The sequence below is a fragment of the Diaphorina citri genome, unplaced genomic scaffold (assembly GCF_000475195.1).
Source record: "Diaphorina citri unplaced genomic scaffold, Diaci psyllid genome assembly version 1.1 scaffold10, whole genome shotgun sequence".
NCBI lineage: Eukaryota > Metazoa > Arthropoda > Insecta > Hemiptera > Psyllidae > Diaphorina > Diaphorina citri.
In genome coordinates this window covers 520,281-544,929 of record NW_007377449.1, presented here as the reverse complement: position 1 = coordinate 544,929, position 24,649 = coordinate 520,281, and the positions used below count along the sequence as shown (strand labels likewise).

The following is a 24,649-nucleotide window of genomic DNA, read 5'->3' as shown; positions in this document are numbered from 1 at the left end:
GAAATATAAAAGGAAAATATGTTAAATACAGAAATACCCTTAGTGAAATAATTATTTATCTAAGTGAAATCTAAGCATAAATAAATAATGAGGAATTATAAATCAAAAAGGTCACTTAAACTAAAATTTTGTTAAAATATGTAAGTAAGTCTAACCTAAAATTAAGATCACTTTCTTTATTTAAAAAATATACACACGAGGTTAAGAACTGCACTATTGTAAACGATTGGGCTTATAAATTAGGTAAGGGAAAAGGAACAAAATCACTTGTAATAGTAAATTGTAAAGTTGTAGAATGGGTGCTTGACAACTGTAAATAACCATTACTAATGACTGGTAGGGGGTACTATTTTAACTCTAAACAAAAGGGATTTTATTTACGAGTTAGAACTGCACTATTGTAAACGATTGGGCTTATAAATTAGGTAAGGGAAAAGGAACAAAATCACTTGTAATAGTAAATTGTAAAGTTGTGGAATGGGTGCTTGACAACTGTAAACAACCATTACTAATGACTGGTAGGGGGTACTATCTTAACTCTAAACAAAAGGGATTTTATTTAGGAGTATTAGAATTATCGGAGGAAAGGAAAGAAAAAGTCGAGACTATAATTAAATGAAGGAACATGTAAAAATCTATACGAGTACCTAACACCCATTAAATTAGCTATTGACAGGAAATCTTACAAAAGGAATGAGATATCACACGCAAGAAGAAAATAATCCGAAATTATCGCTTGAATTGCATACCAGTGAGAAACGATCCAAAGTTAATCTATACGAGTACCTAACACCCATTAAATTAGCTATTGACAGGAAATCTTACAAAAGGAATGAGATATCACACGCAAGAAGAAAATGATCCGAAATTATCGCTTGAATTGCATACCAGTGAGAAACGATCCAAAGGATATCTCTCACAATACCTTATTTCTCCAAAATCAAATCACAGAGTTAGAAATACTGTGAAATATCTCTTGAAGGTCAAATCGTAGTGTAAGAAATGATCCGAAAACTCTAATTTCAAGGTCACCTTATTTCTTCAAGGTCAATTCAAACACATGTGAGAAATGATTCGAAATAAGTATCTCAAGTCAAATCACTAGAAGGTCAAATCGTAGAGTGTCAGAAATGATCTGAAGAATAGGTATCTCTCACTTCAAGGTCACCTTATGTCTTCAAGGTCAAATCGCATATCTCTCACAATACCTTATTTCTCCAAAATCAAATCACAGAGTTAGAAATACTGTGAAATATCTCTTGAAGGTCAAATCGTAGTGTCAGAAATGATCTGAAAACTCTCATTTCAAGGTCACCTTATTTCTTCAAGGTCAACTCAAACACTTCCACATGAGAAATGATTCGAAATATGTATCTCAAGGTCAAATCGTAGAGTGTCAGAAATGATCTGAAGAATATCTCACTTCAGGGTCACCTTATTTCTTCAAGGTCAAATCGTAAGTGTGAGAAATGCTCTGAAAGCTCTCACTTCTAGGTCATATTATTTCTTCAAGGTCAAATCACACACGAGTGAGAAATGATCCGAGGGGTAACGCAAGGAAGGTATGCGGTCCCGGCCTATCTGCTCCCCCGACGGCATATCAAGCACGGCTTCCACATCAAACTTATCCTGGCTGTAAAACACATAGTCGATCGTATGGCACACCTCTCCCTCCTCGCGGATTTTCCAAGTCGTATACTGAGGTTCTTGGTTGTTGGCCGTGCGGTGGCGGTAGGCGCTGGTCAAGCCTAGGGTCTCGTGGTTCATGACCGTGTTGTAGATGGGTTCGGTGGGTTCTGCGTTGAAATCACCGCATAGGATCACCGGACGACCGCATGCGTGAGTTGAGACAAAGTCTAGGAGATCTTTGCCTGAGGAAAAAGGAAATGAGAGATTATTGAGCAAAGTCTCTTTGTGTATTCTACCAAATTTCACCTGGCTCGGTGGTGTAGTGGTTGACACGCTCGTCTGATAAACAGGATGGCGTGGTTCAATCCCAGCACAGATATGGAATTTTGTCTCCAATATGATAAACTTTGAGAATTCGACCCGGTAATGGAAGTACCTACTACTGGAGTAAAGGAATTTCGTCCTATTCCAAGAAAATTACAAAGATCTCAAAGAGAAAAGGTGTCTGTATTTAATTTACCTTGTTCATTTCTCAGAGTCGACAGCAGAGCGCCGTTTCGAGCTTTCAAATGTGTGGTAGCAATGCAGATCTCCTCTTGAGTTTTCTTGTTTCTAAGTACAAGTAAGACGGCAACCTGAATAACACGAAAAGAGAGAAAACAATATTGATGAAACCAATCAGTAATAATAATAAGAATAATAATAATAATGATTTTTTTTTTATCATTAATTATTTGTTAATTTTCCCTTCGATACCTGCCTTGGTGCCCCTCTTTTCATTATAATTATTCTCATTTTTTGTCTGCCATCATAGGTAATTATTTTTCTTCTAGATTTTTCGTGATATTATTATGTGTTTATTAGCTAACTCCTACCTACCTACCTAAATGCCTATAATATGGTAATATTCAGGTTTGAGTTTGTGCTTGTGCGTGTTTTTTTTTACGTAATAATTAGGTAGTTAGGTACCTACCTATTTTGTGTACAAAATGGGATGTTATTCTATATGGGATATAAACATTCTGATTGCCATTTTCTTTATTATTTTGAATTGGAATGCTAACATAATTTCTTGATGAAGTTTCTAGAGTTTGTTTGGCTCTCATACCTAGGTAGGTAGATGTTTACATAAAATTAGTTGTATTCAGTTTAAGCTATGGCCGCCATCGGCGCTTAGGTACTTTGTTTCAGCCTTCAGCCGCTAGCCAAACGTTAGTTTGTCCCATGTCGCCGTTCTACCTACACAACTAATTCACAAGCCTATCGGTGCCAAAATTATGAATGATAAAAATGCTGAGTAACATAAACAAATTTTCCACGAAACATCAGACAAAACTGAGCGTACAGAGAACGAGCGCGTATGAAATTAATATTTATGTGTGTCTGTCTGGAGTAGATGATAATGCTTAGGTATGCCGGGGATGTCTATTAGATAAATGTTTTCCAAAGAAAATACGGTAACAACCGGAAAAAAAACTCACCTCAATTTATGCAGAAAGAAGAGAACATAGAAGTGCACGGAAAAAATCAAATATTCCAACATACTGTACCGAATATAATCCACAGCAATAACGTTCATAGGAGAACGACACTCTACTGAGCGTTGCCTCGGTTATGAAATCATTCTTCCGTATTCCTCTATTCATAAAACGCGTATTTTGAGGGAACAGAGTACACAAAAACAACATTCTTTTCTATGTTATATTGTTATTTTTATGCAATCAGATATGTTGCACTGTTCAATCCTAGGGGACTTCTCGAAGTAGATAGGTACCCGACCTACTCGTACTTATTCAATCATGAACTTTTAAGGCCGGTTCCCATTATTTATCGAGTGGAAAAAATCATGTCGTGCATAAGTGGAAACACTGTCATTTAATTACATTGTCTCCAAGTAGGTGCAATAAAATTTGTGTCGTTCGGAAAAAAATCGTGTTGTGTGTAGTGGGAACATTCTCATTTAAATTACATTACCTACAGCAGAACATTCGGAAAAAAATCGGATGAAACTCACGACAAGTGGAAATAAGCCTTTACGTCTGGATTCATGAATGATCACTCAACGACTCAGCAACAATAAAATTGGATACTAAGCTAGTAGGTAAATATTGAAGTTAGCCTTAGCCAACAGCTGATAAAAACATCTTGGTTGGCTTTTTGTGTCACTTCTGTTATCTAGGTACCTACCTACCTGGTTGATTAAACCCTGATGGAAACCATAAGAGTTAAAGTTCCCTCTTTAAAACCCTTTAAAAAAAAAAAAAAAAAAAAAAAAAAATCGTGTTGTGTGTAGTGGTAACACTCTCATTTAAATAACATTTTCTCCAAGTAGGTACAATAAAATTTGTGTCGTTCGGAAAAAAATCGTGTTGTGTATAGTGGGAACACTCTCATTTAAATTACATTGCCTACAGCAGGACATTCGGAAGAAAAATCGGATGAAACTCACGACAAGTGGAAATAAGCCTTTACGTCTGGATTCATGAATGATCACTCAACGACTCAGCAACAATTGGATACTAAGCTAGTGGGTAAATATTGAAGTTAGCCTTAGCCAACAGCTGATAAAAAGATCTTGGTTGGCTTTTTGTGTCACTTCTGTTATCTAGGTACCTACCTACCTAGTTGTTAAACCCCCTAGTTGATTTGACAATTAACACAATGAAATAGGTAGGTACTTATCCGAGTCAGAAATTCAGTCCTATTCGGGTAGGACAAACAAGGTCTATAGTCTGAACAGATAAGGTTCGTTCTCGGAACGGCTGGGCTTTTCCTCTATAAAAAAAAACAAGGTCTAGGTACCTATAGGTATGTATTATTATTTTATTCTACTTGCCTGACACAAATAAATTCAAACAACATGAACTCCTGTAAACTGTGTATTAGACTCTACCAGCTAAAGTTCTCATGATATAAAACCAAGTAGGGTGCTGCTTGCATGGTTAACATCATAACTTCTGCCATTGCATCGCGACTTCCTCTCACGACTTCCTTGATGTAATTCTTATTGGTCAGTGGTCTCATCATGTTTAGTACTTTATTATGTCATCAAGTTGTTCAGAACGTCAAGTTTTGCCACTTGTCACCAAGGTTGGTGACCTGGCTGTTCCAAGACGCTCGCCTGATGAACAGGAGGGGCGTGGGTTCAATCCCAGCCGAGGTATGGAATTTCATCCTGCCCAATAAAATTTGTGTATTTGACCACAGTAATACTCGTAGTAATTAATAGCCTATTGCTGGAGTACCTAAAGGGACTTTTCAGTACTACCTATGTGAGCAGTATAATTAAGCAAGTCACTATTATTATTCTACTTTCTTCAATTTCAGTTTTATTATTCTACTTTCTTCAATTTCGGAACTCAAGGCCGCTGTTCGTTTTTTTTTTTTTCATTCTTCTTCTTCTTCTCCTCAGGTTTGATAGAAGAAACTGTAACTGCTAAGGCCTTATCGTCCCGAAAACAAAGAAAGAAGGAAGACAGGATAGGAGAAAGCCAGCCGTCCCGAGAACAAACCTCATCTGTTTAGGATAAAATTCGTCCGGGACGGGAATCAAACCCTCGACCTAGCGTTTACGAGGCAGACGTGCTAACATTCAAGATAACTAGGTTAGCTGTTCTGGGTTCCGTCGAAATTTGAACGCTTGTCACAAATTATATCATTCCCCACTTAATTATACCTCGATGTTCTCCATAAATTTCATAACTTTTGCACTCGAACCACCAACCTCCAGCCCCGAAGTCCAAGGCGTTAATCACTACACCAAGGCGAGGTTGGTTTTTTCGGCTGAGTGCTTACAGGGTGGACCTTTGTGAGGACAATTCCCCTTTTTGGACCTGAAGAGGCACGAAGGATGGAGAAGAAAAAAATCGATAAATTTGGAGACACACCATATTGTGTGCAGACACAAGTTCAGCCTAAAGTATCCCATAATAAAGGTCGTCATTGATAAAGCGTTCCATATTGAACCTCTTTACTGCTTTGAACTTTGAAATTGAAGAGCACAAGAAAGTTTGAATTCCATTAGCAAATCGAAATATTAATTGGTAGGTACAGGTAGTTAGTTATAGGTACATACCTACCTACTTTTATGTACCTAGGAAAATCTTATCTACATAGGAAAATACGAGTATTTATTTAGGTAATTAAATTATAGTAATATTACCTAATTATAATTACGAATAAATCGAATGCAAGGAAGAATATGATGACTCTTCTTCTGCCATCATTAATTAATATTAATAGGTAACGTCTCTTATGTCGTTCAATCCAGGGGCAAAAAATAGCTCTTTCCCTCTTGTAGCACCTAACAGACCGTGTCCACACTTGTCGTTCGGCAAAAAATCGTGTTGTGTATAGTGGGAACACTCTCAGTTAAATTACATTGCCTACAGGACATTCGGAAAAAAATCGTGTCGTGTGTAGTGGGAACACTCTCATTTAAATGCCGCCAATGCAAGGTTTAAGCGAGGTTAACAGAGTCGAAAAATGCGGGAATGTTTTCGAGTGTGTGGGACGTTGTTTTGTTCTCGAGATATCGCATATGACACTTATATGGCCGATCTTAACACTGAGAGTTAACTCAGTGTCATGGGTTTTCTTTGACATCACCCATTTGTTATACACAAGCCAGTATATCTTAAACTCTGGATTAACTGATTTTTTTTTTTTTGAAGAGGTTTGGTAGAGGGACCTGTAACTGCTAAGATCTTATTCTCTCATTTAAATTACATTGCCTACAGGACATTCGGAAAAAAATCGTGTCGTGTGTAGTGGGAACACTCTCATTTAAATTACATTGCCCACAGGACATTCGGAAAAAAATCGGATGAAATTCACGACAACTGGGAACGGGTCTATACACAGGATCCTTACTAAAATAAATCTCACTACACACACTACACAGAGGTCCATTGTTCATACACACTTACTTGCCCACTTATATCCATAACAGATTTGTAGGGTTCAAGGTCCGTCGACCTAACACCTATAACCGATTCTAATCTGAAATACACGCGAATTAGTTCCTTGTTCTTACCCCTGTCTCCTCACAACAATAGACCTGACTCGGTTATGTAGGTACTCGCGGCTATTATGAGATTGACCAACTACCGAGTTCAGGCTATTATGGGGCTCAAGAAAGGCTCAAGTGTTGAACGAGACCCAAAATTATATATTTTATAGCTTATAGGTGACCAATTCGGCGCGAACGACCTACTGTCCCTAGTGTTAAAGCGCCTTAAAGGGGAAAAAAATCTCAGATGTTTAAGTTATAGTATAATTTATGGATTTAACAACTAAAAAAAGCTGATCAGCTTTCGGTTAACTTTCAATTTCAAAAAATTATGCAAATGCTCAAAATCCTGTAGTTGAGTGTGAAACCGGCCATAAACCCCAAGATTAAATTTGTAACGGAAGGTGATTTTCGTCCAAACTTCGAACTCGGTAAACTTCTTGTCTACAACTCTACATCCGCGTATACCTAACAGATTGTTCAGTTTTTTGAACTCTTTGCTGTCCTCTCTGTTATCTCTTGTAATGATAGTGAATTTCAAGGGTAACTAATATTTTATACCTATGACGTTCGTTTATGCCACGTGACAACTAAGTCGTTCAATGAACTGTTGGAAATAATCGGGGGAAAATCCCTTTTGGGGCCCTTCGAAGGATCTAATAGGACCCAAACACGAAATTTTTTGAGCACGAAATTTAATGGAACCGAAAAGTTTTTGGGCTTGCAAAGAAATTTTCAACAAAATTGGATCGTCTGCTCAGGAGTTATCACTTATCCTTATCCACGAAACAGGCAGACCGTCAAACTAGATGCAAAATCGTCGAATGAAATTTTAGAACTCACATCGTTCGGTCAATTTTATTTCGGACGAGGAGTAAAGTTATTTTACCCGACTAACATTACAATATCACTTATACATTATTATCAACATCAAAATGTTTCCTTTTTCCAAACTCAAAACAACAATATGGGAATTCCCATTTTCTAGTTTTCTACTCCAAGCTTGAATTTTCTTCTTTTTCAACTAAATTAAAAGGAAACCATAAAAATCCGGACTTCAGATTTGGATTTTTCACAACTTTTTACGTAGGAATCGACCTTTTATTCATAATTTTTACCCAACTGCAACTGCTCCATTCCTTTTCTTTGTTGTTGTTTCAGAAACCAATGACTCCAAAGTTAGAATACTCCAATGGAACGTCCTATCACAAGCTCTGGGACAGAATAACGATAACTTCGTGTGTTGTCCAGATGAAGCTTTGGACTGGAAGAGACGACGATTCCAGATGGTCCAGGAAATCGTTTTGCATAATCCTGACGTCATCTGTCTCCAAGTAAGTACACTCTCAACTAGGGCACAAACTATCCACTTGTGTTGATGATTTGATATAGGTAGTCATCTATCCACATTGAGATAATAAGGGTTGAATACTAAGGTCTACACTTCGTATGAAAAGTTTGGTCGACCAATATTGGATTAATTTAATTTCAGTGTTCAACCCGGACATTATGTCAGCTTATGAGACATTTATGACCACTGAGTACAGACCTTAACGCACGCATTTTAAAGACGGATTAGAATTACCTATTAGAAAATTAGAAACCAATAATTTACCATTGTCGTAATCATATTTGTGTTGCACATTGCATACCTAATATAATTACCGGGCTTTCATACAAATTTACTGACCAACTCCAGTGCTTCAGTCCTTGTACCCTTACTTAGTCGGATTTCCTGTAAAATGACAAGCCTGAAGGATATTTAATCATAGCAGTTGAAAGTATTAATCCTGTAACCATTTTAACCCATAGGTTCCCAAATGGCAAAACAGCCGTGCCTAAAACAATTGTGTGGCTGGCTTTTGGCTGTTAAACTTGAGGTGAGGGAGGATAGTTTTTCTAATTCTCTATATAGATGGGTTTGATCAGCTGGAATTTCCTTACTATTTATTTAATGGAGCAGTTGCAGTTGGGTAAAAATTATGAATAAAAGGTCGATTCCTACGTAAAAAGTTGTGAAAAATCCAAATCTGAAGTCAAAACTCCGAAAAAGTAACTTTAAAAGGTCGAAAATTCAATTTTTAATTGCCGTTTTAATTAAAAAGTTCAAAGAGTTGTGACGTCAGACTTAATGTCAAAATGCGCAGAAACGCTTGCGCACAAACAAACGAAGCGGGAGTCATGAATTATGACGTCATCACCTACGGGAGCATATGTCGTGACGTCAAACTTTACGATTTATCGGTATTTTTTAAATCGATTTACCTATCTCGGTATCATCTAGAAGTCGTAGAAGAAAAAGAAAAATTCCATTGGTCCTCATTTTTCCTGCTCTATGACTTTGAAACATCACACAAGTAAGCGCAACTGATCTATTGAGCTTTCGTACAAATACAAAAAAAGGTAATAGGGGGGATTTAACTTTTTACTTTCTTTTACCTTAGAGGTTGGTTCAATCCCAGCTAGGGGCGAATTTTATAGGTACCAAATAGATAAGGTTTGTTCTTGGAACGGCTGGCTTTCTCCTATCATATCCTCCTTCCCTCTTTGGGCTCGTTGACTTCGGGACGATAAGACCTCTAACAGTTCCCTCTGTCAAACAGAGACGAAGCGAAGTAATTCAGTTTAATAATTTTCTCTCGTCACGTCGTCAAAACTTTCCCCATTCTCACCTTCCTCATGGGATGCGTTTTCTTATTCACCGAAATCAGCGGTGCACCGCTGTCCCAGAGCTTGTGATAGGACGTTCCATTGGAGTATTCTAACTTTGGAGTCATTGGTTTCTGAAACAACAACAAAGAAAAGGAATTGAGCTTTCGTACGAATACAAATAAAGGTAATAGGGGGGGATTTAGCTTTTTACTTTCTTTTACCTTAGAGGTTGGTTCAATCCCAGCTAGGGGCGAATTTTATAGGTACCAATTAGATAAGGTTTGTTCTTGGAACGGCTGGCTTTCTCCTATCATATCCTCCCTCCCTCTTTGGGTTCGTTGATTTCGGGACGATAAGACCTCTAACAGTTCCCTCTGTCAAACAGAGACGAAGCGAAGTAATTTAGTTTAATAAAACTTTCCCCATTCTCACCTTCCTCATGGGATGCGTTTTTTTATTCACCGAAATCAGCGGTGCACCCTTGTACTCACCTTCATCATTGTTGCGATGCGTTCGTTTGTCCACCGGTGTAAAGCTCCGTTCCACCAGTTTGTCTTCGGTGTCCAGTTCTCTATCACAGAAAGATAACAGCTCTTGTTTGGACATTTTCTCCGGCAGATCAACATCTCGGTCTTGAATGTCTTCGTTGGGGATTTTGGGCGCCGAAGAAAAGCTGCCCATCCTGAAATCAAAAATAAAAGTGCTTGGTTAGTTGGTTCAGTAGAATGTTGGAAATAATGCTTATTTATATTGTTATATTGTTCGAATGGGACTAAGTAATTAGAGTCAAGTTTTCAAACAAATGTTGAGAATAAAATTCCACACCTCGGCTTTATATTGTTATATTGTTCGAATGGGACTAAGTAATTAGAGTGAAGTTTTCAAACAAATGTTGAGTATAAAATTCCACAACTCGGCTAAGATTTAATACTACCAGGGAAGTAGTTTTTTTTTTCTTAAAAAAAAGTTTTTTTTTATTATTGATCATGTTTATCGGAGAACGGTAAAATCCGGTTGGATCATTTTCACTTTTCCACCCCTAAGGTGGGCCCCAGGTGGGAATTAAACCCTCAGATCAAAAATGCAAAGTGTTCTCGACCATTTGATCACTGAGGCTGATTAGACAGCGTAAAGTACTACGCAGAAAAACAAAGTATAGGTATAACGCAGCAACAGAAAAGTCTTTTCCATATAATTTATATTAGCTTTTAAAGTTTTTTTTTATTTTTGATCATGTTTATCGGAGAACGGTAAAATCCGGTTGGATCATTTTCACTTTTCCACCCCTAAGGTGGGCCCCGGGTGGGAAATAAACCCTCAGATCAAAAATGCAAAGTGTTCTCGACCATTTGATTACTGAGGCTGACAGCGTAAAGTACGCAGCAGAAAAACAAAGTATAGGTATAACGCAGCAACCAGCAACAGAAAAGTCTTTTCCATATATTAGCTTTAGATGATTAGTAGCTAGAATAAAGACCATGTCATTAATTTCTATTTATCCTGCGATAAATTAAAAAAAAAAAAAAAAAAAAAAAAAAAAAAAAAAAAAAAAAAAAAAAAAAAAAAAAAAAAAACATTATGAAGAATTTTATCATTCTACAAATTTCTCTACATTTATCACTCTACAAAATGATTTTACCTATCATTCTACAAAATTATTTGTCTACGTGGAGAACTCATTCATTTTGGAAAAACTCATCAGCAGAATGTAATCAAGAGTACTTACATAGCTACATAGGAATGGCTAACGACATTATGGTGATTATACCTATCTATCAAATGAATGATTAGCATTAGCATTATTTATAAGTACTACCTATAAGTGTAGACTAGCATCTGGCAGACAGTACATACAGATACTTGGATAAATAGAGCTAACATCTTACTGAATACTGACTAGTAAGTTAGTACTGCTTGGTAGACAACTATACAGTACTAAGTAGGTACTGTATAGTTGTCTACCAAGCAGTAGGCAAAATCAATTTCCTGATATACAAATCACTATGCCATGTTGTTTCATTTTGGAAAAACTCATCAGCAGAATGTAATCAAGCACCTAAAGAGTACTTACATAGCTACATAGGAATGACTAACGACATTATGCTGATTATACCTATCTATCAAATGAATGATTAGCATTAGCATTGTTTATAAGTACTACCTATAAGTGTAGACTAGCATCTGGCAGACAGTACATACAGATACATGGATAAATAGAGCTAACATCTTACTGAATACTGACTAGTAAGTTAGTACGGTATAGTTGTCTACCAAGCAGTAGGCTGGTAACAGGTAAAATCAATTTCCTGATATACAAATCACTATGCCATGTTGCCGTGACGTTGGCAAATTTGACCGGTGTTATTTTCATTGATCCATTCAAGGCTAAAGTGCCCCTCTTTTCATTATAATTATTCTCATTTTTTGTCTGCCATCATAGGTAATTATTTTTCTTCTAGATTTTTCGTGATATTATTATGTATGTTGTGCTTATTAGCTAACTCCTAATACCTACCTAAATGCCTATAATATGGTAATATTCAGGTTTGAGTTTGTGCGTGTGCGTATTTTTTTTGTTACGTAATAATTAGGTAGTTAGGTACCTATTTTGTGTACAAAATGGGATGTTATTCTATATGGGATGTAAACATTCTGATTGTCATTTTCTTTATTATTTTCAATTGGAATGCTAACATAATTTCTTGATGAAGTTTGTTTGGCTCTCATACCTAGGTAGGTAGGTAGGTGTTTACATAAAATTAGTTGTTCTATTCAGTTTAAGCTATTGCCGTTATCGGCACTTAGGTACTTTGTTTCAGCCTTCAGCCGCTAGCCAAACGTTAGTTTGTCCCATATTTCAATGTCGCCGTTCTACCTACACAACTAATTCACAAGCCTATCGGTGCCAAAATTATGAATGATAAAAATTCTGAGTAACATTAACAAATTTTCCACGAAACATCAGACAAAACTGAGCTTACAGAGAACGAGCGCGTATGAAATTAATATTTATGTGTGTCTGTCTGGAGTAGATGATAATGCTTATGCCGGGGTCTATTAGGTAGGTAAATGTTTTACAAAGAAAACAACAAAGAAAATACGATAACCGGGAAAAAAAACTCACCTCAATTTATGCAGAAAGAAGAGAACATAGAAGTGCACGGAAAAAATCAAATATTCCAACATACTGTACCGAATATAATCCACAACAATAACGTTCATAGGAGAACGACACTCTACTGAGCGTTGCCTCGGTTATGAAATCATTCTTCCGTATTCCTCTATTCATAAAACGCGTATTTTGAGGGAACAGAGTACACAAAAACAACATTCTTTTCTATGTTATATTGTTATTTTTATGCAATCAGATATGTTGCACTGTTCAATCCTAGGGGACTTCTCGAAGTAGATAGGTACCCGACCTACTCGTACTTATTCAATCATGAACTTTTAAGGCCGGTTCCCATTATTTATCGAGTGGAAAAAATCATGTCGTGCATAAGTGGAAACACTGTCATTTAATTACATTGTCTCCAAGTAGGTGCAATAAAATTTGTGTCGTTCGGAAAAAAATCGTGTTGTGTGTAGTGGGAACATTCTCATTTAAATTACATTACCTACAGCAGAACATTCGGAAAAAAATCGGATGAAACTCACGACAAGTGGAAATAAGCCTTTACGTCTGGATTCATGAATGATCACTCAACGACTCAGCAACAATAAAATTGGATACTAAGCTAGTAGGTAAATATTGAAGTTAGCCTTAGCCAACAGCTGATAAAAACATCTTGGTTGGCTTTTTGTGTCACTTCTGTTATCTAGGTACCTACCTACCTGGTTGATTAAACCCTGATGGTTGATTTAACAATTAACACAATGAAATAGGTAGGTAGGTAGGTACTTATCCGAGTCAGAAATTCAGTCCTATTCGGGTAGGACAAACAAGGTCTATAGCCTGAACAGATAAGGTTCGTTCTCGGAACGGCTGGGCTTTTCCTCTATCAAAAATTAAAAAAAAAAATAAAAAAATAAAAAAAACAAGGTCTAGGTACCTATAGGTATGTATTATTATTTTATTCTACTTGCCTGACACAAATAAATTCAAACAACATGAACTCCTGTAAACTGTGTAGACTCTACCAGCTAAAGTTCTCATGATATAAAACCAAGTAGGGTGCTGCTTGCATGGATAACATCATAACTTCTGTTACTTCTGCCATTGCATCGCGACTTCCTCTCACGACTTCCTTGATGTAATTCTTATTGGTCAGTGGTCTCATCAAGTTTAGTACTTTATTATGTCATCAAGTTGTTCAGAACGTCAAGTTTTGTCACTTGTCACCAAGGTTGGTGACCGAGTGGATACCTAGGTATCACGCTGTTCGTTTTTTTTCGTCCATCTTCTTCTTCTTCTTCTCCTCCTCAGGTTTGATAGAGGGAACTGTAACTGCTAAAGCCTTGTCGTCCCGAAAACGAAGAAAGAAGGAAGACAGGATAGGAAAAAGCCAGCCGTCCCGACAACAAACCTCATCTGTTTAGGATAAAATTCGTCCGGGGCGGGAATCAAACCCTCGACCTAGCGTTTACGAGGCAGACGCGCTAACATTCAAGATAACTAGGTTGGCTGTTCTGGGTTCCGTCGAAATTTGAACGCTTGTCACAAATTATATCATTCCCCACTTAATATACCTCGATGTTCTCCATAAATTTCATAACTTTTGCACTCGAACCACCAACCTCCAGCCCCGAAGTCCAATTTTTCGGCTGAGTGCTTACAGGGTGGACCTTTGTGAGGACAATAATTCCCCTTTTTGGACCTGAAGAGGCACGAAGGATGGAGAAGAAAAAATCGATAAATTTGGAGACACACCATATTGTGTGCAGACACAAGTTCAGCCTAAAGTATCCCATGATAAAGGTCGTTATTGTTAAAGCGTTCCATATTGAACATCTTTACTGCTTTGAACTTTGAAATTGAAGAGCACAAGAAAGTTTGAATTCCATTAGCAAATCGAAATATTAATTGGTAGTTAGTTATAAGTACATACCTACCTACTTTTATGTACCTAGGAAAATCTTATCTACATAGGAAAATACGAGTATTTATTAAGGTAATTAAATTATAGTAATATTACCTAATTATAATTACGAATGAATCGAATGCAAGGAAGAATATGATGACTCTTCTTCTGCCATCATTAATTAGTACCTAACGTCTCTTATGTCGTTCAATCTAGGGGCAAAAAATAGCTCTTTCCCTTTTGTAGCACCTAAAACCTAAAGGACCGTGCCCACACTTGTCGTTCGGCAAAAAATCGTGTTGTGTATAGTGGGAACACTCTTATTTAAATTACATTGCCTACAGGACATACATTGCCTACAGGACATTCGGAAAAAAATCGTGCCGTGTGTAGTGAGAACACTCTCATTTAAATTACATTGCCTACAGGACATTCGGAAAAAAATCGGATGAAATTCACAACTGGGAACGGGTCTATACAGGATCCTTATTAAAATATCACACTACACAGAGGTCCCATTGTTCATACACACTTACTTGCCCACTTATATCCATAACAGATTTGTAGGGTTCAAGGCCCGTCAACCCAACACCTATAACCGATTCTAATCTGAAATACACGCGAATTAGTTCCTTGTTCTAACCACTGTCTCCTCACAACAATAGACCTGACTCGGTTATGTAGGTACTCGCGGCTATTATGAGATTGACCAACTACCGAGTTCAGGCTATTATGGGGCTCAAGAAAGGCTCAAGTGTTGAACGAGACCCAAAATTATCTGTTTTATAGGTAACTAATTCGGCGCGAACGACCTACTGTCCCTAGTGTTAATGCGCCTTAAAGGGGAAAAAAATCTCAGATGTTTAAGTTATAGTATAATTTATGGATTTAACAACTAAAAAAGCTGATCAGCTTTCGGTTAACTTTCAATTTCAAAAAATTATGCAAATGCTCCAAATCCTGTAGGTGAGTGTGCAACCGGCCATAAACCCCAAGATTAAATTTGTAACGGAAGCTCGCTTATCAGTCCAAGGTGATTTTCGTCCAAACTTCGAACTTGGTAAACTTCTTGTCTACAACTCTACATCCGCGTATACCTAACAGATTGTTCAGTTTTTTGAACTCTTTGCTGTCCCCTCTGTTATCTCTTGTAATGATAGTGAATTTCAAGGGTAACTAATATTTTATACCTATGACGTTCGTTTATGCCACGTGACAACTAAGTCGTTCAATGAACTGTTGGAAGTACTCGGATACTCGGAAAAAATCCCTTTTGGGGACCTTCGAAGGACCCAAACACGAAATTTAATGGAACCGAAAAGTTATTGGGCTTGCAAAGAAATTTTCAACAAAATTGGATCGTCTGCTCTCTAGTTTTCTACTCCAAGCTTGAATTTTCTTCTTTTTCATCTAAATTAAAAGGAAACCATAAAAATCCGGTCAGAGAGAGAGAGAGAGAGAGAGAGAGAGAGAGAGAGAGAGAGAGAGACTGAGAAAAGATAACCTAAATAAATATTATTTTTTTTTTTTTTAGTGGATGTGCCAAAACTACAAAAGTATTTTAGATCGAATCTACTACCTAGTAGTTCACTGTTCAATTTGTTTTGCGGTAACTCTCGTACGGTTGGTCCAATTTTGATGAAATTTGGAGGACAATCTTCAACACATATGTATAGATAAAATTTCTTGACTTGGCGGGGCGGAGCGCTCCTTAATTTAATTTTGGGTGTGCTAGGGTCCGATTCAGTTTTTGGGGGCTTCGCAGGGGTATTTTTTACGACCGAGTTCTACATTGTACACTCTACAGTTCACATAACTACCTAGGTACAAATAAAAAAAACGTGTAGATCTTGGTACTTACACAAAATGTACGACTTTGATGTAGTCGTGCGCGGGGGGAGGATGGTATTCGAAAGTGATCACCTCACACATCTTACTCTAAAATCTACTACACAATATCACAAAGAAACTAAAAATATTCGAGAGATTGGTAGATAATATCGATCGAGAGAGAGACTGAGAAAAGATAACCTAAATATTTTTTTTTTTTTTAGTGGATGTGCCAAAAACTCCAAAAGCATTTTAGATCGAATCTACTCGTAGTTAACTGTTCAATAATTTGTTTTGCGGTAACTCTCGAACGGTTGGTCCAATTTTGATGAAATTTGGAGGACAATCTTCAACACATAGATAAAATTTCTTGACTTGGCGGGGCGGAGCGCTCCTTAATTTAATTTTGGGTGTGCTAGGGTCCGATTCAGTTTTTGGGGGCTTCGTAGGGGTATTTTTTACGACCGAGTTCTACATTGTACACTCTACAGTTCAGATAACTACCTAGGTACAAATAAAAAAAAAGTCTAGATTTTGGTACTTACACAAAATGTACGACTTTGATGTAGTCGTGGGCGGGGGGAGGATGGTATTCGAACGTGATCACCTCACACATCTTACTCTAAAATCTACTACACAATATCACAAAGAAATTAAAAATATTCGAGAGATAGGTAGATAATATCTATTTAATATGAACACAATATGATCACCATAAAACTTTTCTAAGTACTCTGCAATTTAGACTACAGTAAGAGCAACTACAAGTAATGATTTTCCAAGTATCAAGCGATTTGAAATTCTATGAGCTCGGCAGTTATTACAAGCGTAGGTATCACTTTTATGGATGTAACTTTAAAAGTTATTGATTTAACTTTCAAACTTTCAGGTTTTTTCAAAATTGATCCTTATGAATTGAGAACGCAAGATGAACTGAGTTCATTCACAAAAGAGTAATATTTCAAAGGTTCAAGGTGTGCCCACACATAGTCGATGGCCGTCGATCGATTTTAATTTATTGTGAATCGATATGGATGACTGAGTTCAGTTTCAATAGTGCCCTTGTTAATATAAATTAACGGTACTTGTAGGATTGATAAGAACGAGGATTTCCATTGGTCGTTACGTCGTTAGAATGTCCATTGATTAGAAAATGAACATTCTAACAATGTCCATTGATTAGAAAATGAGCATTCTAATAATGTGCCCAATACATAAACACAAATTGTGGTTGTGGAGCTTTTTAAGTGAATTTTATCGGTGTTTTCGTTTCACTTCGGGGTCCCTTTTTACCAAACGATTATTATTTATTTTTTTATTTTTATCTACCTATTGCTGTTGTGTTGTCTGTACTACATGTAGGTTTTTTTTTTCACATTCGTATTGCTTCAGCAAATCCTTTTACAGGAAAACCTTGCTTATCTCACCTATCTGGAGAAAGAGTAGGTATTAAATTCCGCCAGAAAATTTTCGCCTGTCTATAGATTCAAACATTTGTATGTAGAACACAAAACATAGACGACAGACAGTTTGATCCCTGATAGGTAATTTGACAAGGTCGCGAAATGTGTTGAGTGTGCGAAAATTATAATAGACAGGGTGGCTTGGGTGGAATTTTCATTTATATGAGTTTCACACTGACATTGTAGGTGGTAAACTCTCTCGATAATAGATAAAGGCTTAAAAAAACTGATCTGATAGCTTTAGTAACTTTTTTCAAAAGCTCCTACCCTTTCTATGAGTCATGTAGGTACCTGCGTACCTATACATATGCAGGTACTACAGCAAATAAATTATAATGAGTTTACACTCTACCTACGAGTCTATGCTATAGTGGTATAGTGAATTAGTGAGTCAAAGTTTACAATTTTCTCTAGTGGGTCAAAATGTAAAACTATAAATGGAGCAGTTGCAAATGGGTAAAAATTATGAATAAATGGTCGATTCCTATGTAAAAAGTTGGGAAAAATCCAAATCTGAGGTCAAAACTCCGAAAAAATAACTGTAAAAAGTCGAAAATTCAAGTTTTATTTTCCGGGAAAAAATAACTGTAAAAGGTCGAAAATTCAATTTTTATTTTCCGTTCTAATGAAAGAGTTCAAATATGTGTGACGTCAGACTTTACGCAGTTGTTTTTTTCGTCCGTTAGGTAGCGCCACTATGCAAGCGCGCTAGCGGAGGAGCAGAAAGAACTGCGCAGAAACGTATGCGCACAAACACATTAATGCGTTGCCTGCGAGGGAGATTTGCTCGGGACATTTGATGTGACGTCATCGCCTACGGGAGCGTATGCCGTAACGTCAAAGTTCACGATTTACCGGTATTTTTAAAATCGATTTATCTTGGGATCTAGAAGTCGTAGAAGAAAAAGAAAAATTCCGTTGGTCCTCATTATTTTTCCTGCTCTATGACTTTGAAACATCACCCAAGTAAGCGCAACTGATCTATTTTCCTTATCCCGACTGATGTATTTCAGTATTTGTTTTCCTTGTTCTACACATTTGTTCCAGTGATCCCCCCCAGTATGATATTATGACTGTGAAGGTTCATTTACTTGACCTTACATTACTTCCATGTTTCTCATCCCTAGTCTAGAATGGACATGTGTGACTCATAACAACGTCTCATCTTCAGTCTTACATCCCGATCTTTCCAACAAATCAAGACTGTCTCACGGACATGGAAAGTATCCTCAATCTGAAGCTAGTAGATATTTCTTTATCTTTATCTTTTTTTTTAAGAGGTTCGACAGAGGGAACTGTAACTGCTATGGTCTTATCGTCCCGAAATCGAAGAGCGAAGGAAGACATGCAGGATAGGAGAAAGCCAGCCGTTCCGAGAACGAACATAATCCCATCAGGATAAAATCCGCCCCGGGCGGGAATCGAACCCGCGACCTAGCGCTTACAATAAGGCAGACGCACTACCAACTAAGCTAACTAGGCTGGCTTTCTTTATCTTCAGTGACGGGGACCCTCTATTGGGCTTAAAACTGCCTGCCTAACTCAATTAATATCAGCCAGCCTCAGTTGGACCCGGAAAAGCCGATGGAAATTGTCGAGATGGTCACCCATTTAGATATAGATCACCTGCAACTTTAGTGTTGCCAGCCTAGTTAGGTAGCGCGTATGCCTTGTAAGCAGTAGGTCGCATGTTTAATTCCTGCCCGGGTCGAACTTTATCCTAATATGTTAAAAAGTTCGCTCTCAGAGAGCCTGGCTTTCTACTATCCTATCCTTCTCTCTTCGATTTCGGAAAGATGAGACATGCCTTGTTACAGTTCTCTCTATCAAACCTCAGGAAGATGAAGAAGAAGCAGCATAAGAAGAAGAAGAAGAAGAAGAAGAAGAAGAAGAAGAAGAAGAAGAAGAAGAAGAAGAAAAAAGCTCGCCAAGTGATGACGTTAGCTCAAGACATTGTCAATGTCTCATCAATCTATCATCTTTCTAATTAAGTCCAGGCCATATATGACTAGTCATGATTCGTGCTTGTACAATGTTCAGTGAAACAATACACGATCATAATTACTCATGTACCTGTAGGTAATTATCACGAATTAGGTTAAGTAATTATTGGGTCATAAAGAAATGGCGTAGGCAGTCCAGAAGGTCGCCGCTAATGACTGGAAAATCCGTCATGACAGTCGTGACTCAGGATTGTTTTGGGGCCGCCAATGTAAGGTTTAAGGCCGCCAATGCAAGGTTTAAGCGAGGTTAACAGAGTCGAAAAATGCGGGAATGTTTTCGAGTGTGTGGGACGTTGTTTTGTTCTCGAGAGATCGCATATGACACTTATATGGCCGATCTTAACACTGAGAGTTAACTCATGTCAACACAGGCCAGTATATCTTAAACTCTGGATAAACTGATTTTTTATTTATTTTTTGAAGAGGTTTGGTAGAGGAACCTGTAACTGCTAAGGTCTAAGGGAATTAAGACAGGATAGGAGAAAGCCAGCCGTTCCGAGGACGAACATTATCCCATCAGGATAAAATCCGCCCCGGGCGGGATTAACTGAAAACTCTCAGTGGTAAGATCAGACATTAGAGTGGCTTAATAGAGGAACAACGAGATAAGTGGAACGTAATCCACGCTAAGCCGTCAAGTACAGATTACAGATTAGTGTAAAGTGAGTATCATCTTTATGATGTTTTCCAAAGGTGCTTGTGAAGTAGGTAGGTGTAGGTATCATTTTTATGATGTTTTCCAAAGCTGTTCAATAAATTTAAAATCCTTGGTGAATAAGTAAACAAAGTAAAATCTATCTAGAAAACATCAAGTAGTGTTAATGTCAAGAGGAAGAAAAACATTTGGATCATTAGAGGAGAGATATTTTGTTTTGATAACGTTGATGATTTTCAGAGGCGAAAATTAGGCTTTAGGTAGAATAATAAATTACTAGATTTAATTTCTACCTAATGATAGGATTATCTAATATTCTAATAGAATACGCAATAGAATTAATTTGAGATAAGTGCGTATCTGCGTATAACCTATTTACATAAAATTAATTTACAAATTTAATATACAGTGTTGAATGGGAGAGATTACCCCAGGCGAAATTGTCTCTAAGCTATGTTTAACCGGCTCTTTATAAACAGCAGTCAACAATCATGAATACTTGTGCGTATTCTTTAAAAGCAGGGAGAGGCCTTTGAAGAACTGACAGCAAGGCTCCTCCCTGTTTATAGTCCCACAGCTAGACACTAGTCTACTCTCTGTTTAACGTCCCTAGCGTAACAGTTTAACGTCCCCTAGCCAGATAGATTTCCTTAGACCTTCTCAGATCAAGAATTCTAGGTAGATAATATAGGTAAGTACTATTACTGAAAAGTACTATTACTCACCGTACTAGATACAGCAACAGGTCTTTCGGCGGGACATAACCAGGCTCATCCCCTAATCCCAGCTCCAACTTTCTTGCCTGGAGTCTCCTCTTGGCCGCAGGATAGGAGAAAGCCAGCCGTTCCGAGAACGAACATTATCCCATCAGGATAAAATCCGCCCCGGGCGGGAATCGAACCCGCGACCTAGCGCTTACAAGGCAGACGCACTACCAACTAAGCTAACTAGGTTGGCTTTCTTTATCTTCAGTGACGGGGAGTTACCCTCTATTGGGCTTAAAACTGCCTGCCTAACTCAATTAATATCAGCCAGCCTCAGTGGGACCCGGAAAAGTCGATGGAAATTGTCGAGATGGTCACCCATCTAGATATAGATCACCTGCAACTTTAGTGTTGCCAGCCTAGTTAGGTAGCGCGTATGCCTTGTAAGCAGTAGGTCGCATGTTTAATTCCTGCCCGGGTCGAACTTTATACTAAACATAATAATATGTTAAAAAGTTCGCTCTCAGAGAGCCTGGCTTTCTACTATCCTATCCTTCTCTCTTCGATTTCGGAAAGATGAGACATGCCTTGTTACAGTTCTCTCTATCAAACCTCAGGAAGATGAAGAAGAAGCAGCATAAGAAGAAGAAGAAGAAGAAGAAGAAGAATATCCTAATATGTTAAAAAGTTCGCTCTCAGAGAGCCTGGCTTTCTACTATCCTATCCTTCTCTCTTCGATTTCGGAAAGATGAGACAGTTGTCTCTATCAAACCTCAGGAAGATGAAGATAAAGAAGAAGAAGAAGAAGCAGCAGCGGCATAAGAAGAAGTCGAAGAAGAAGAAGAAGAAGAAGAAGAAGAAAAAAGCTCGCCAAGTGATGACGTTAGCTCAAGACATTGTCAATGTCTCATCAATCTATCATCTTTCTAATTAAGTCCAGGCCATATGACTAGTCATGATTCGTGCTTGTACAATGTTCAGTGAAACAATACACGATCATAATTACTCATGTACCTGTAGGTAATTATCACGAATTAGGTTAAGTAATTATTGGGTCATAAAGAAATGGCGTAGGCAGTCCAGAAGGTCGCCGCTAATGACTGGAAAATCCGTCATGACAGTCGTGACTCAGGATTGTTTTGGGGCCGCCAATGTAAGGTTTAAGGCCGCCAATGCAAGGTTTAAGCGAGGTTAACAGAGTCGAAAAATGCGGGAATGTTTTCGAGTGTGTGGGACGTTGTTTTGTTCTCGAGAGATCGCATATGACACTTATATGGCCGATCTTAACACTGAGAGTTAACTCATGTCAACACAGGCCAGTATATCTTAAACTCTGGATAAACTGATTTTTTATTTATTTTTTGAAGAGGTTTGGTAGAGGAACCTGTAACTGCTAAGGTCTAAGGGAATTAAGACAGGATAGGAGAAAGCCAGCCGTTCCGAGGACGAACATTATCCCATCAGGATAAAATCCGCCCCGGGCGGGATTAACTGAAAACTCTCAGTGGTAAGATCAGACATTAGAGTGGCTTAATAGAGGAACAACGAGATAAGTGGAACGTAATCCACGCTAAGCCGTCAAGTACAGATTACAGATTAGTGTAAAGTGAGTATCATCTTTATGATGTTTTCCAAAGGTGCTTGTGAAGTAGGTAGGTGTAGGTATCATTTTTATGATGTTTTCCAAAGCTGTTCAATAAATTTAAAATCCTTGGTGAATAAGTAAACAAAATAAAATTTATCTAGAAAACATCAAGTGTTAATGTCAAGAGGAAGAAAAAAAATAGGAGAAAGCCAGCCGTTCCGAGGACGAACATTATCCCATCAGGATAAAATCCGCCCCGGGCGGGATTAACTGAAAACTCTCAGTGGAAAGATCAGACATTAGAGTGGCTTAACAGAGGGGCAACTAGATAAGTGGAACGTAATCCACGCTAAGCCGTCAAGTACAGATTACAGATCAGTCTAAAGTGAGTAGGTATCATCTTTATGATATTTTCCAAAGCTGTTCAATAAATTTAAAATCCTTGGTGAATAAGTAAACAAAGTAAAATCTATCTAGAAAACATCAAGTAGTGTTAATGTCAAGAGGAAGAAAAACATTTGGATCATTAGAGGAGAGATATTTTGTTTTGATAACGTTGATGATTTTCAGAGGCGAAAATTAGGCTTTAGGTAGAATAATAAATTACTAGATTTAATTTCTACCTAATGATAGGATTATCTAATATTCTAATAGAATACGCAATAGAATTAATTTGAGATAAGTGCGTATCTGCGTATAACCTATTTACATAAAATTAATTTACAAACTTCATATACAGTGTTGAATGGTAGAGATTACCCCAGGCAAAATTGTCTCTAAGCTATGTTTAATCGGCTCTTTATAAACAGCAGTCAACAATCATGAATACTTGTGCGTATTCTTTAAAAGCAGGGAGAGGCCTTTGAAGAACTGACAGCAAGGCTCCTCCCTGTTTATAGTCCCACAGCTAGACACTAGTCTACTCTCTGTTTAACGTCCCCTAGCCAGACAGATTTCCTTAGACCTTCTCAGATCAAGAATTCTAGGTAGATAATATAGGTAAGGAATGTGAAAAGTACTATTACTCACCGTACTAGATACAGCAACAGGTCTTTCGGCGGAACATAACCAGGCTCATCCCCTAATCCCAGCTCCAACTTTCTTGCCTGGAGTCTCCTCTTGGCCGCAGGTGACGTGAGAAGGCTGGCACTCGCCAAACTTTCAGCCAGGGCTAGTTTCTCTTTGATTTTCAACAGCTGTTCCGGATATTTGATGCAGAGCTCTTCAGGGTTGTCCGCGGAGTCCAGGACATTTCCGTTCAAGTCGGGTTTCATTTTGATCGGGTTGATCTGGGAAACGGAAAGATCAGGAATTCTGTTAGTTATTGCAACACAAGGCAAGAGTGACCCAAGTGATTGTTTGAAGGAAGTCTATTCACTCCCCCGTTCGGGGTTTCTTCTCTCGTTGTTCTCGTTAATACGAGTAGGCTGTTAACTTTGACTCTGACAGTCTGACCTCTCCTTCCTAGGTTAGAAGACTGGTTAAGGACTTTCACAAAAGAGTAATATTTCAAAGGTTCAAGGTGTGCCCACACATAGTCGATGGCCGTCGATCGATTTTAATTTATTGTGAATCGATATGGATGTGTCGACACACCTTTAGGTATAAGGTTACTCGGTTAACGATATCTAACAAGGAAAAGGTGTTTACAATTTATACCTACCTTTAAGTGCTAAATACCTATATCACCCTATGTTCAACTGATGACAACACTAAAGTAACTAAAGATTATCACATCTTCCAGACTACTCCTATGACTTGAAAATCGGGAATGTCAACTCAAAATAACTTCTCTATTAAAGTAGGTACAAGTATCTACTTGCACAATAGATACTTCAAAATTCACTTGTTTTAATCGAGACAATTTTATTGATAAGTTCCCCATGAAAACTGGGAAAATTCCGTTTGCAAAAATAGCGCGGATTAGTGAACTGATAAAGCTTCTTCATTGATAGTAAACACTTCTTACCTTGATGGAGATCACTTGAAATATAAATATATTTCATCGCGGTGGTCACTCGTGCATATCAGATGCACTTCAAAGAAGCATTTATATTTTTTTACATACCTACATACGTATTCACATAGGTAATTAT

General features: G+C 37.7%; 1 protein-coding gene across 1 annotated transcript; it reads right to left on the bottom strand.

Annotated features, from left to right (window-relative positions):
• Positions 1–471: 471 nt before the first annotated feature.
• On the bottom strand, positions 472–24,378 carry LOC103506068. The gene is made up of 8 exons (XM_026821202.1): positions 24,217–24,378; positions 23,583–23,842; positions 9,784–9,974; positions 9,343–9,423; positions 2,150–2,359; positions 1,209–1,871; positions 787–925; positions 472–647 (listed from the first exon to the last, which is right to left on the bottom strand). Exons 2-6 carry the CDS (start codon positions 23,825–23,827, stop codon positions 1,501–1,503), a joined length of 1,098 nt encoding a protein of 365 aa, XP_026677003.1. The 5' UTR covers positions 23,828–23,842; positions 24,217–24,378; the 3' UTR covers positions 472–647; positions 787–925; positions 1,209–1,500.
• Between the last annotated feature and the right edge of the window lie 271 nt (positions 24,379–24,649).

Excerpts from the sequence above, each read along its gene's own strand:
- LOC103506068 (XM_026821202.1), bottom strand. The coding sequence starts at position 23,827 with ATGAAACCCGACTTGAACGGAAATGTCCTGGACTCCGCGGACAACCCT. Across the intron at positions 9,424-9,783 it reads GCATCGCAACAATGATGAAG|AAACCAATGACTCCAAAGTT; the intron begins GTGAGTACAAGG and ends TTGTTGTTTCAG. Across the intron at positions 2,360-9,342 it reads GCGGTGCACCGCTGATTTCG|TTAATGATAAAAAAAAAATC; the intron begins GTGAATAAGAAA and ends ATTAACAAATAA.